The sequence below is a fragment of the Trichosurus vulpecula genome, chromosome 3, assembly GCF_011100635.1.
Source record: "Trichosurus vulpecula isolate mTriVul1 chromosome 3, mTriVul1.pri, whole genome shotgun sequence".
Lineage (NCBI taxonomy): Eukaryota > Metazoa > Chordata > Mammalia > Diprotodontia > Phalangeridae > Trichosurus > Trichosurus vulpecula.
The window spans coordinates 377,754,940-377,768,201 of NC_050575.1; the positions used below are offsets into that span (position 1 = coordinate 377,754,940).

The window sequence follows — 13,262 nt, forward strand, 5'->3', positions numbered from 1 at the left end:
AGATTACTATCTCCACCTTCCAGTTGAAAAATCAGCCTCAGAGAAGTAAAAGGATTCCCACAAGGATTTGGAGTCAGTCATGAGCAGGGCCAGGATTCCAACCCAGGTCCTGTTACACCAGACCCAGCACTTGTCCTGCCTCACAGTAAGGCTCTGGGACAGTATTTAAGGGGCTGTCCTTCAGGAGCTTGCCTGTAAATGACCAGCTACCAGCACATCCACCCCAAAGGAAGGGGCCCCTGGCACGTGTCCCTGCTCTGTGTACAATGTGTCAATAACCATGGCTGTTTCTCATGTTTGCCTAGGTCCCAGCTCTCCGGTCTACTTTTACGAATTTCAGCATAGACCAAGCATGTTCAATGGAGTGAAGCCGGATTTTGTGAAAGCTGACCACAGTGATGATGTTCCTTTTGTCTTTGGACTGCCTTGTAAGCAATGGAGATGGGAAGCTGTGGCTTGGGGTGGGGAGCAGAGGGGGCAGAATCCCATGGGCTCCGTCCTGCCATCTCCATCATCTGCCTTACTCTCTCTGACAACAAAATGAATAAAATGCCTTACCTTTCCACAAAGCACCTTCCCATGCATCAGCCCATTTAATAATGATAATAACAATAGCTAAAATTAGCTAGCATTTCTATACTGCTGAAGGTTCACAAAGAGCTTCATGTGTGCCATTCTCATTTGATAGCCTCAGAACAGCCTTGTGAAGTATGTGCTGGTGCTATCCCCATTTCATAGATGAAGAAAATGAGGCTGAGAAAGGTGACTTGGCTAGCCAACAGTCCCAGAGCTAGTTAAGGGTCTGAGTCAAGATCTGAACTCCTGCTTTCTTCTTTCCATGTTCCGCACCCAATGCACCTGTCATCTAGCTGCTATTTGATCTTTCCAAATAACTTGTGAGGGTCTCAGTGTGGGGAAGGGAGGTATTGTGTTTGTTGTACAGAAGAGGAAACTGGAGTTCAGAGAGAGGAAAAGACTTAACTAATATCACAGAACTAGCAGGTCTAAGCCCCAACCAAGTGTTCTTTCTTCCCTCTCCATTTCCCCCAGGAGGCCCTGAATAGGGGCTCAGCTGCCTGAGAAGAGCTTTGGTTTTTCTTTTTTATTCTTTGTATTTGTATCTTCAACCCTTGGCACAGTGCTGGGGATAGAGGAGACAATTAGTAGTTACCTGGTTGATGTAGTGATTGGAGATTAAGGGGTCAGCCTTGGAAGTCCCCTTGATTGTTCTGGTGAACTGCATCAGGAGAATGAATCAGCTATTCTGTTCAGTTCAGTTTACATGATGAAGCATATCCAACACACAGAGCTCTCTGTTCTACTCTGGGGAAGACAGAAAGATATAAATAAGATGCAATCTCTGACTTCCTGGAGTTGACTCCCCAGAAGGGAAGATGAGGCAGGAATGCAAAGAACACATTTCCATATGTCAATGGCCCGGTAATCTCAGTAATGCACTTGCTCATCTCTTCTCTGATGTAGACCCTAACCTGTCACACTATCTAGTCCTGGGTGATTCTTTTCTTTGTACTTCCATAAATCCTACAGAGAGGATCTGCCCAATTTGGAAGCCTTCCCTCCCTCTCCCTTCCTTTTCTTCTCTTCCTCTCTCCCTCATTTTTCTCCAGTTACTCTTGATTCATTTTCTCTACCAGTGCATCCATTTGTTGATTGTTGGACAAAAGTCTCACATTTAGCAATCTTTGGAGTTAATGTTTGCAGATGGCCCCAAATCTGTGTTTTTGGATGTCTTTTCTCCCTATTTTTACCTCCTTGCTCCTGTACTGGCAGAACTGGAAGGCCATTTTACACCTTTATCTCCATCATGACTTGCCGCTGCCAATGAAATGTTGACCTCATGGGCCAGCTGCTGCTGCTGAGCCTGTCTGCACTGCCCCAGGCAGGGGTCTTGAATGGCCCGCACTGTCTGGGGCAGGGGACATATGCAAAGACTTGTATCTAGCAGAGCTTGTGCCCTGCTATTTTAGATTAGAATAGTAATACATATTACTATAAATAATTTTTATAACAATCACACCATTATTATAATTACATATAGTAAACATGTAATTATAAAATTACAATATAAGATACTTTATTATTATCGCAATATATATTGTAATAAGTATATAATAATACAAATATAATGATAGCTAGCATTTATGTAACACTTTTAGAAGCTTTGTAAAGTCCTCTGTAAATGTTATCTCTCTTTTTTTGCCCTCCCCACAACCCTGGGGCACAGAGGCTATTATTATCCCCATTTTTCAAACAAAGAAGCAAAGGCAGATAGAGGTTAAGTGACTTGCACTGGGTCAGTCATCTAGTTAGCTTCTGAGGCTGACTTAGACCTCAGATCTTTCTGATTTCCACTCCAGCTGGACTACTTTGTTTTTTGGGGAGATTCTCAGTTATGGAGTTGGACAGAGTAGGCCAAAAGAAGCCCAAGGAGGTCCTCTGGGAGGGGAGTGACAAGAAGGAGACTATTGGAAGAAGATAAATTCAGTGGCTAAAGCAGGACTGACTACGTGGTTGGGGTTGGGGACTAGAGGAAAGGAGTGAGGCCTTTGATCCTGCATTTTAACCTTAACCAAGATGTTTCTTTTTCTGTTCCTAGTTTTAGGAGAGGCAACAGAAGAAGAAAAACTCCTGAGCCACAGGATAATGAGCTACTGGGCAAACTTTGCTCGTCATGGGTGAGAAAGCTGCTGCTTTCCCAATGGGTTCCCTGTGGGGTAGTTTCCCACTTACATAGAGCTCCCTGATTGAAATTTGTTCAGCAAAAAAGTTATTTCAACCTAAAGGCAAGTTCTTGTGAACATTGTAGCCATTCCCCAAGTTAATGGCCAGGGTTGAGGGGTTGTTGCTCTGGCAGACTCATCCTACAAATGGGCATCTTGAAAGGAAAACAAGAGTGATCAGCAATTCTCTTGGCCCACACCACCACCCTTGAGGCTCAATGACTTCTCTTCCCCCTTGGGAAACATTAGGACAGATAGTAGTGGAAAGAGCCCTGGATTTGGAGTCCTGTGTTGTTGTGTTTGATTCTTTGTGTCCCCCTCTAGAGTTTTCTTGGCAGAGATACTGGAACAGTTTGCCATTTCCTTCTCCAGCCCATTCTATAAATGAGGAAACAGAGGCAAAGAAGGCTAAGTGATTTGTCCAGGATCACACAGCAAATTAGTATCTGAGGCTGGATTTGAACTTAGGTCTTCCTGACTCCAGGTGTGGCTCTATCCACTGTGCCACCTAGCTGCCCCATTGAAAAGGAGTCCAATGATATGAGTTTAATTCCTGACTTGCCTCCTTATTCCCAAAGTGAGTCTTTTCACGTTTTGGACCTTGGATACATTAGAAACACTCAACATGAAAGATTAAGACCAAACTGATTAAGGATATGTGAACAATTCTCCCTATGGGTGCTACCACTGTCAGCTGACCCTTACTTTCATTCTTGTTTCTTGGTTCTCAGACTGAGCTGATGGTTGCTTGCTAGACTTGGCAACAGAGTGGCCCCTTTCAGCTCTAAATGTTTGGTTTTTTCCTCCCAGGGACCCAAATGGTGGAGACCTTTTTCACTGGCCAGTCTATGGCCAAAATGAAGAGTACCTACAACTGAATTTGCAGTTGTCTGTGGGAAAGAGCCTGAAGAAGGATGAGTTTGAGTTCTGGACCAAAACTTTGCCTCAGAAGATGAAGGAATTACAGCCCCAAAAATCCCGAGTAGAGTTGTGATTCCCTAAGCATAACTATTTTTATAATTGTTGCAGACAAATTACACCCAATCCTTTCCTTTGAGCAATTCCTTGATCTGAATTAAAGGATAAATGCAGCTTTCAGTGAAATATTTTGACTCTCACTCATTACTGCTATGGCAGAAGGATTTGAATGATATCCAGAAGGAAAAAAAGACATTGATATACTGTGATTCTGACTTTGCTGATTGCAGATGTAGGGAACCCTCTTTCAGAGGTGCTGGATAAGATTTCACAGTTAAGTGACTTGGGAGACTGGGGAAATGATAAATTTCCTCAGGAGAGAAGGATACATAGGCAGCAGATTCAGTGTGACAAGAAGAGAAATGTTTACTGCTCTATTGAAAGCAGGGGTAAATTTTAGAAGAATAGATGGTATTCCAAATGATAAGCTATACAAAATATACCGAGATAAGGGACTGAATAGCAAAGGGAATAGAGGAATAAGAACTGTCCCTACAAATCCTATAGATCTTGAAGCCTTGTATCCGAGTGAGTCATACCTTCAAGGAGACTAGGGAATAGGCCAAGCCCTAGTTCAGATTAAAGAAACAGACAGGATTACAGACCCCATATTAATCTAACTATATATTGGAAAAATGGATCAAATACTGTAACTAGGGCACTGATAGACACTGAGGCAGAGGCCACCTTGATTTATGGAAATTCTGACAAATTTAGGCATGGAACTCCTATTACCATCACAGGACTAGAAGGGGCTGAAATATCAGCCAAACATGTCAAACTGATGATGAAAATTAGACAATTGCCTGAGAAAGAATACACTGTGGTCACTGTACCTATTTCTGAATACATTATTAGAATAGATGTAGTGAAAGGTATGACTCTAAATTTATCTGAGGGATATCAATTTGCAGTAAGGAAGATAGGAATTAATACAGTTTTAGTGGGAAAAGTAAAAATGGACCCATTCACTTTACCTGAACCTTCTAAAGTAATTACTTTGAAGCAGTATCATGTGCCAGGTGGACAAAATAAAATTGCTAATACTATAAAGGAATATGTTGAAGCAGGAGTGTTAGTCCCTACAACCAGTCCATGGAACAATCCTGTATGGCCAGTACAAAAGTCAGATGGAATGTGGAGAATGACAGTGGATTATAGACAATTGAATAAAGTGACTCTGCCCTTGTACTTTGCTGTTCCAGATACTGTTACCTTAATAGAAAGGATCCAGAAATATGATGGGACTTGGCACACAGTTATTTGTTTGGCAAATGCTTTAGACTTTAAACAATAGACTTTAAACAGTGAAACCAGTTTGCTTTTACATGGCAGGACAAACAATACACTTTCACCTGATAGCTACAAGGACATCTGCACAGCCCAACTATTTGTCATAGGAGTGAGAGCCCTGCACAGATGGCTCTGTCTTCTCTTCTTAAAGCATTTCAGACATCATCTGAATGACCAGAACTTAGGCTCCTATGATTGGCTCTGGAGTTAGCACCTCCCCTCAGTTAGCCCCACCTTAGGACCCACCTTAGTTACCAATCCACACCCACATAGGTTTTATACCTAATAAGGGTTTGGGCCTGGGGCTTAGCACCTCGTAAGACTCACTGAAATACACTGAATTACTCAAAGGAAACAAAAGCCAAACTCCTCAAGGGCACTTGGTTGAACTAAGTGCTAAGAGCCCATTTTGCTTACCAACACAGAACACTACCCCAAGATAAAGGATGCAAATTTATATGTACTTTTGTTCATACCTATTCAGGAGTACTAGTGGCTTGTCTTCATAAGAATGCAACACAGAAAAATACTTGTAAAACTCTAGATATTATAAATCTATATTATGGAACCCCAATGCAGATTCAAAGTGACAATGGGTCACATTTCAAACGTAATGAGATGAAGAGATATTGTGCATTGAACAATATAGAGTGGATATATCATATTCCATGTTATCTGCAAGCATCTGGGTTGATAGAAAGAATGAATGGATTGTTGAAAGAACAGTTAAGAAAGTTAAGTTCTAACAATTCTTATCAACATTGGAAAGATAATTTGTTCACTGCTTTATGTAGTTTGAATAATAGACCATTAAGAAGAAGTACACCTCTAGCCAGAACGATGACCCCAAATCTGCAAATTAGAAAAGAGCAAACACATAAGATCCAAAATATTGAGTATTGGACTGTGAGGGAAGATATCTCACCACCATATCCAGGAATACCTGTTTTGGCAGGATGTAATTTACCTTGTTCAGAGAGTTTTTGTTTGGATAGAAAAGAGATAAGAAAAATCTCTACTGAGATGTATATATATAATCCCTAAGAATCATTTTTCATGGATATTACCTAAACCATGATTGGCATCTCAGGGAATACATGTATTGGCTGGAGTGATAGATTCTAGTTATAAAGGAGAAATTATTGTCACACTACAGAACTGACCATCCTTCCAAAATAACTATCAGAGGAAAGGAAGGAATTGGTTCTACTGATAGTATAAAATTGGGAGCTAAAGTATGGGTAAAGCAGAAGCTGGACGATGTTGCAAAGGCTGTAGAAATTACAGCACATGGGAAAGACAGTACTGTAACAGTGGTTTACCCAGCAGAAAATTGTTATGAAATTGTACCCTTGACTTATGTATTCTATCATGAATGAGGCTATGACAGTCTCTTTGTTTCTTTTTGGCTTTTATCTACTAAATTTGTTTGTGAGATTTGTTTCCTGCAGGCTTAGTACCATCCACCTGCAGATGCCTGATTGCTTAAGCAGATGTCACCTTCTGATGTGTTTGGATGTCACCTCTGGACCTGTATATTATCATGATGTGTCATCTCTTGACCTGTCCATGACTGTGATGTGTCATCCCTGGACCTGGCATCAACTGAGTTCCAGATGCCAGCTTGGCAAAGAACTGACCTCTTGAATATGCCTCTTAATGTCTATGTCCAGTTTCAGCAAGAAGAAGGATTGGAGGATGAGATCTTCACCCCCTACTCCAAGATTTTGAGCCCCATTTGTTCGAGGGCAGAATGAGGACTTTGTTTTATATGATTATCTTGTGCTATCTCTGTTATATTGTTGTGTAAAGTTCTGTTGACACCTATTATCCCAGAATTCCCATTGCCCCATATAATGGATAAGATGTTGGGGCTGAAAGTAGTAGCAATTTAGATTTGAATTTCTTTCCCACCCATTAATAGGCCATGTGAACTGCTTATGTCACAGGAAGCCTAAGTGGTGGGAGAATCTTCCTGACAGGAAAAGGAAGTTATGTCACATGAAATGCTGAGGGAGAGAGAGAGAGAGAGAGAGCGAGCGAGCAAGCAGTTATGGCTGCTAATGGCTGCCATCATGATTGTTAGAACTGAACAGGCTGACTTAGCTGTACTGTGAGTTTGTTTTGGGGAAGACCCTAGCAGGGGGTCAGAGAAGTTTTGGCATGGTGAAGATCCATGTTGTGATATCATGTTTTAAGTTCCTTGCTGTTATGATAAAGTGGGCTAATGGCTGTGGGAGCTGAACATTTAGTTACGGGATATGGTTCTCTGGTGTCTGAATAAATGTTATATTTCTTCTACCTTCTATGTGGAGAGTCTCACATGCTTTGTGATATGAAATTACATAGGCATTTGACAATTATCATCTACATTGTTATTATTGCCTTTCTGGTACAGCAGACAGACAGAGACAGAGATAGGCAAAGAGATAGCGATGGAGACAGACAAAGAGACAAAGGGAGAGAGACAGAGCATCAACAAGCAGGGGCAGCTGGGATGGTTTCATGTACAAGGTAAAATCTGACCTATGCTTTCAAAAAATGTTAAAGTCTCTGTCAAGAAGGGTGAGGAGGGGATGCCCTCCCAGCATGGAGAAACACCTGTCAAAATCTCCCAGGCAGGAGTCTGTGAGTCATATAACAGGAAATTCTAGCAGGCAGCTGGGCTAGAACATACTGTAGGGCAGCTGGATCCTGGAGTGCTTTGGTGATGAGGCTGAATCAATCTCAGCTCTCCATGCTGCTGCAGGCAACCAGAAGCAGAAATGTTTCTTCTACACCATCTCTCATACATTCACTAAAGGGGAGCTGGGAGAGCAGTGGATAAAGTGCTGGGCTTGCAGTCAGGAAGACCTGAACTCACATCTAGTCCTAAGCCAGTAGCTGTGTGACCCTGAGAAAGCATGTAATCTCTGTCTGCCCCAGTTTCCACATCTGTAAATGGGGTTTATAATAATACCTTACACTTCCCAGCATTGTTGTGAGGCTCAAATGAGATCATATTTGCAAAGTGCCTTGCATGCCTTAAAGCACCATATAAAATGCCAGCTATCATCATTATTTATTACATCTTCTCACACTGAATGCACCATCTCGTCACAGTGCTGTTCTTTCTCTCCTCACCCATTATCGGTCACTCTAACTATGGACAAACAGCTCAGTCTATACCCACACAGGTCTCTAACCATTCCACAGTCCAACCACAGTCCTCAAGCTACTTCCTGAATCCCTGCTAACCTTAAGCCTCCTAGTACAGCTTTGACCTTTGGTTCAAAAGGCATGGATGGGGAAGTCACTTTCCTTGTATAATTAATCTGCTAGGCAGTGCAATGGATGAAATGACGGACCTGGAGTCAGAAAGCACTGAATTCAAATCCAGCCTTGAGACATTTATTAGCTGTGTGACCAGGCACAAGTGGCTTAACTTCTGCTTGCCTCGATTTCCTCATTTGTAAACGGGTATAATAACAACACCTACCTCCCAGAGCTCTTGGGAGGATTAAATGAGATAAAATTTGTAAAACATTCTGTCAACCTTAAATCATTAACAAATGTTAGTTGTTATTAGCTAATATAACTATTAATTCTAAATCATTTCCTAAAATTGTTGCCTAATTCACAGCTCCATCAACAATGCATTAAGGTGTCTGTCTTTACATAACTACTTCAACATTGACTGTTTTCATGTTTTGTCATTTCTTTGAGTTTTCTGTTGCGAAGTGAAACCTCAGGGTTGTTTTGGTTTGCATTTCTCTTATTATTAGTGGTTTAGAGCATTCTTTCCCTCATGTGACCCATAAAGCATGGGGTAGAGGGTGTCCTTATCCAAATTCATCAGGTTTCAGCCAGGTCTCAGCCAGGGTTGCTGTGAGGATCAAATGAGACATTTGTAAAGTGCTAAGTGAGTGCCTGGCACATAGTAGTTACTTAAAATGGCTGTTTCCTTCTTTCCAAACCCTTGATTTTATGGATGGGGAGGCTGAGGCTAGGAGGGCCTCTTTTTCCCCCTTTCTATCCACTTATAATTCTACAATTCTACCTTGAAGGGAATTGGCTGTGACCGGGTACATTTAAGGGCATTCAGCCCCTAACCAATCTACTGAAACAGATTCCCATTTCCCTAAGGAAGGTTCTTGGCACTGTTTTGTCTATTTACTTAGGGCCTCATTTGGCAGCTCCAAGTCCTCAATAGGAGATTGGGTGGAGACTGGCCAAACAACAGAGTCTCAGGATGAAAAGAAACCTGAAAAGCCATCTAGACCCACTTTTACGTGAACAAGAACCACCCTCTACAACATATCTGATGGTCATGTAGGGACTAGTGTGGAATGATCACCACGGAGATCTTGCCTCCTACCTTTAAGAATAGGATCATATGGGGCAGCTAGGTGATGCAGTGAGTAGAGCACCAGCCCTGGAGTCTGGAGGACCTGAGTTCAAATCCGGCCTCAGACACTTGACACATGTGCTAGCTGTGTGACCTTGGGCTTAACCCCAATTGCCCTGCCCCCCAAAAAACAAAGACAAGAATAGGTTAACATCATTTTAATGAAGGTAGAAGTACCCTTGGTCTTAACATCTGAGAGATCATAATGTAAAGGAGGGATTAGACTTGGTCTGTTTGGTTCCCAAAGAGCAGGACCAGCAAGATTAGGGGGACATTGTAAAGGGGTAAAATTAAACTTGATGCCTGGAAAGATGTGCTAAGGATTAGAACTGTTCAAAAATGGAATGGGTGGCCTGATGAAGTGCTGGATTCTGCCTGATGGAAGTCCTTAAAGCCTCCATTTTAAGGAGCAGGCCCTAGTCAACCATGTCTTTATTGCTCTCTAAACTGTACATCTTACTATTCTGGTACTTTCTGAATGGTACCTTCTTTTCCCCTCTCCTCTTCTCATCATCCTTTAGGTGTTGTTTCCCTCCATCAGAATGTAAGCTCCCAGAGGGCATGAACTGTCTTTCTGCTAGTATTTTTATTCCCAGAGCTTAGCATTCTATGTTCAAATCTTGCTCACTGGTTGTGTGATTCTGGGCAAGCCACTCAACCCTGTTGGCTTCAGTTTCCTCTTTGTAAAATGGGTTAGAGAAGGAAATGGCAAATCACTCCAGTATCTTTGCTAACGAAACCACAAATGGGGTCAGCAAGAAAAACCAAGGGACTAAAGAGCTTTGAGGGGGTCATAGAAGTCTCCAGAAACTGGGAGGGAGGGTTGTTAAGTTGGGTAATTCAAATTTTGATCCTTGACACATCAGTTGAAGTGGTGGGGGCAGCTCAAACTAGGTCTTGTAGACCAGTTATCAAATTTGCACCTCTGATATCAGAAAATCCTACAGTTCAGGGCTTGATTTATCATTTTGTTGATTGTCTAGACTAAAATAAGTGTTGCAAACAATGTAATTGGTATAGTTTAAATTTAAGAGTGTGTCATGGGACTTCTGGGAGCCAAATGGTGGAGTAAGCAGTAGGTCACTGTCCTTCTCCCATTCTCATACCTGAACACCTATAAAACAGCACTGCAGAACCTATCCTGAAATAGTGGAGCCAGCAGAAAGATGGGGTGGACCAGTCTTTTGATCCAGGAGATTTAGAGGATCAGCAAATAAGGTATGTATCACTTTTAAAAGGGGTAAGCAGTCCAGGACAGGAAGCATCCCAGCAAGGCAGAGGCTGGCTCCACCTCAACAAAGCAGTGGAAGATCATGAGCTCCAAAGTGATGGAGCAGGCAAATTCCAACATCAGGAAACCTTTTCCCCCTCACCGCCCCCCCCCCCCACCATGTGCCTTGGCACAGCAAGGGGAACAGGCAGACTCCAGCTCAGAGAACCACCACATGTGCTGGCATAGCCCTGGGTGGGCATGTGTCCTCCAGCAGAAGACTTCCCCATGCTTCAGTGCAGGCCCAGGCAGGCTGGCGTCCTCCAGCACAGCCCTGGGAAAATGGAGAAAAACCCCTCCTGGCCTCAGCACACGTCAGACACTACCACTAGGATCTCAGCTCTGTACCAGGTAAGTTGCCAGACACCTGTGTTCTCCCACAGCTGGAGGCCCTAAGGCACAAAAATAGTGACCAAGCCCCTGAATTCCAGTGGAAGAAGCTTTCAAGAGTGCCCCCCCTGTGCTTCAGCAAAAGAGCTCAACTTTAAAAGACATGAAATAGGCAAAAAATTAACAAAAAGTAAAAAAGAACATTCACCATAGAGAATTATTATGGTGACAGGGAAGCTCAAAACACACACTCAAAAAAGGACAACATTGTCAATATAACCAAATCTGAACCCTCAGTGGGGACTATGAACTGGTCTGAAGCCCAAAAAAGCCTTCTTGGAAGAGCTCAAGAAGGATTTTAAAAGTCAATTAAGAGAGGTAGGAGAAAAATTGGTAAAGGAAATAAGAGGTATTCAAGATAGAGTAACAGTTTGGAAAAGGAAGGACAAAAATTGAATGTAGAGAACAATTCCTTAAAAAATAAAATTGGTGAAATGGAAAAAAATCCGTGGAAGAAAACAACTTAAAAGTACGATTGGCCAATTGGAAAAGGAGGCACAAAAACTCACTGAAGAAAAGAACTCCTTAAAAAGTAGGACCAGTCAAAGGGAAAAGGAAGTACAAAAGCAATCTGAAAAAAAAAATTTGTGAAAAAGTAGAATTAGGCACGTGGAAGCTAATGACTCTCTGAGATATCAAGAATCAGTCAAACAAAATTAAGAGAATGAAAAAATATAAGAAAGTGTAAAATACCCCATTGAAAAACAACCAATCTGGAAAATAGATGCGGGAGAGATAATTTAAGACTTATTTGTCTACCCGAAAGCCATGATCTAAAAAAGAACCTGGACAACATCTTCCAAGAAATTATTAAGGAAGACTGCCCTGATATCCTAGAGCCAGAGGGTAAAATATTGAAAATATTGAAAGGATCCACTGATCACCTCCTGAAAGAGACCCCAAAAGGAAAACTCCAAGGAATATAGTAGCCAAAATACCAGAATTATCATATCAAAGAGAAAATACTGCAAGCATCCAGAAAGATACAGTTTAAATATCATGGAACCACAGTAAGCATCATGCAGGAATTAGCAGCTTCTACATTAAAGGATCACAGGGTCTCGAATACGATATTCCAGAAAGCAAAGGAGCTTGGATTACAGCCAAGAATCAACTATCCAGAAAAACTGAGTATAATCTTTGGGGGGGGGGGGAAGATGGACATTCAATGATGTAGGGGACTTTCAATCATTCCTGATAAAAAAGCTAGAACTGAACAGAAAATTTGATCTTCAAATTTAAGACTCAAGAGATGCATAAAAAGGTAAACAGGAAAGAAAAAGATGTTATTCAATAAGATTAAACTGTTTACATTTCTACATGGGAAGATGATACTTATAATTCAGGAGAATTGTATCTTTATTATGGCATTTAGAAGGGTTGTACATAGACAGAGTGTGTGGGAATAAGTTGAATTTGATGTGATGATAAAAATAATTCATCAAAGGGTGAAGAAACAAGAATTGTATTGGGAGAAGAGGAAAGGGGGAGGTAGAATACAATAAATTATATCACAGGAAGAAGTGCAAAGAGCTATTACAGTAGAGAAAAAGAAGGGAGGGGTTGAACATTGTTTGTACCTTACTCTCATTGGATTTGGCTCAAAGAAGGATTATCATACACACTCAGTTGGTTATAGAAGCCTTTCACACTCTATATTGAAAAAGGAAGGGAAAGGGGGGAGAAAAGTGAGGGGGTGGATGGAAGTCAGGGAAGAAGGGAGGGAAGAAGTAGTAGGGGAAAGAGCAAAGAAATGGGAAGGGTGCTGATAGAAGGGAGGGGAGATTAAAGGAGGCTGTGGTCAGAAGTGAAACCCTGTTGAGGAGGGAAAGGGTGAAAGGAGAGAGAAAAGTATAAACAGGGAGGAAAACAGGATGGAGAGAAAGAAACAATTAGTAATTTCCCTAATGAATATAGATGCAAAAAAGTTGCAGGATATAAAATAAATTCACATAATCATCAGCATTTCTATATATTACTAACAAAGTCCAGCAGCAAGATATAGAAAGAGAAATTACATTTAAAGAAATTGTAGACAATATAAATTATTTGGGAGTCTATCTGCCAAGACAACCCCAGGAACTATATGAACACAATTACAAAACCATTTTCACAGAAATAAAGTCTGATCCAAATAACTGGAAAAATATCAGTTGCTCATGGGTAGGCTGAGTTAATATAATTCAAAGGACAATTCTGCCTA

The 13,262-nt window shown here is 41.5% G+C and overlaps 1 protein-coding gene across 1 annotated transcript in view; it reads left to right on the forward strand.

Moving 5' to 3' along the window:
* Positions 1-3,845, forward strand: part of LOC118840811 (cocaine esterase-like) — a 29,997-nt gene extending 26,152 nt beyond the window's left edge. Inside the window, exons 11-13 of the mRNA XM_036748162.1 lie at positions 306-428; positions 2,618-2,696; positions 3,552-3,845. Coding sequence (XP_036604057.1) covers positions 306-428; positions 2,618-2,696; positions 3,552-3,735 — 386 coding nt within the window. The 3' untranslated portion in view covers positions 3,736-3,845. The remainder of the gene's footprint in view (positions 1-305; positions 429-2,617; positions 2,697-3,551) is intronic.
* The last annotated feature ends 9,417 nt before the right edge of the window (positions 3,846-13,262 follow it).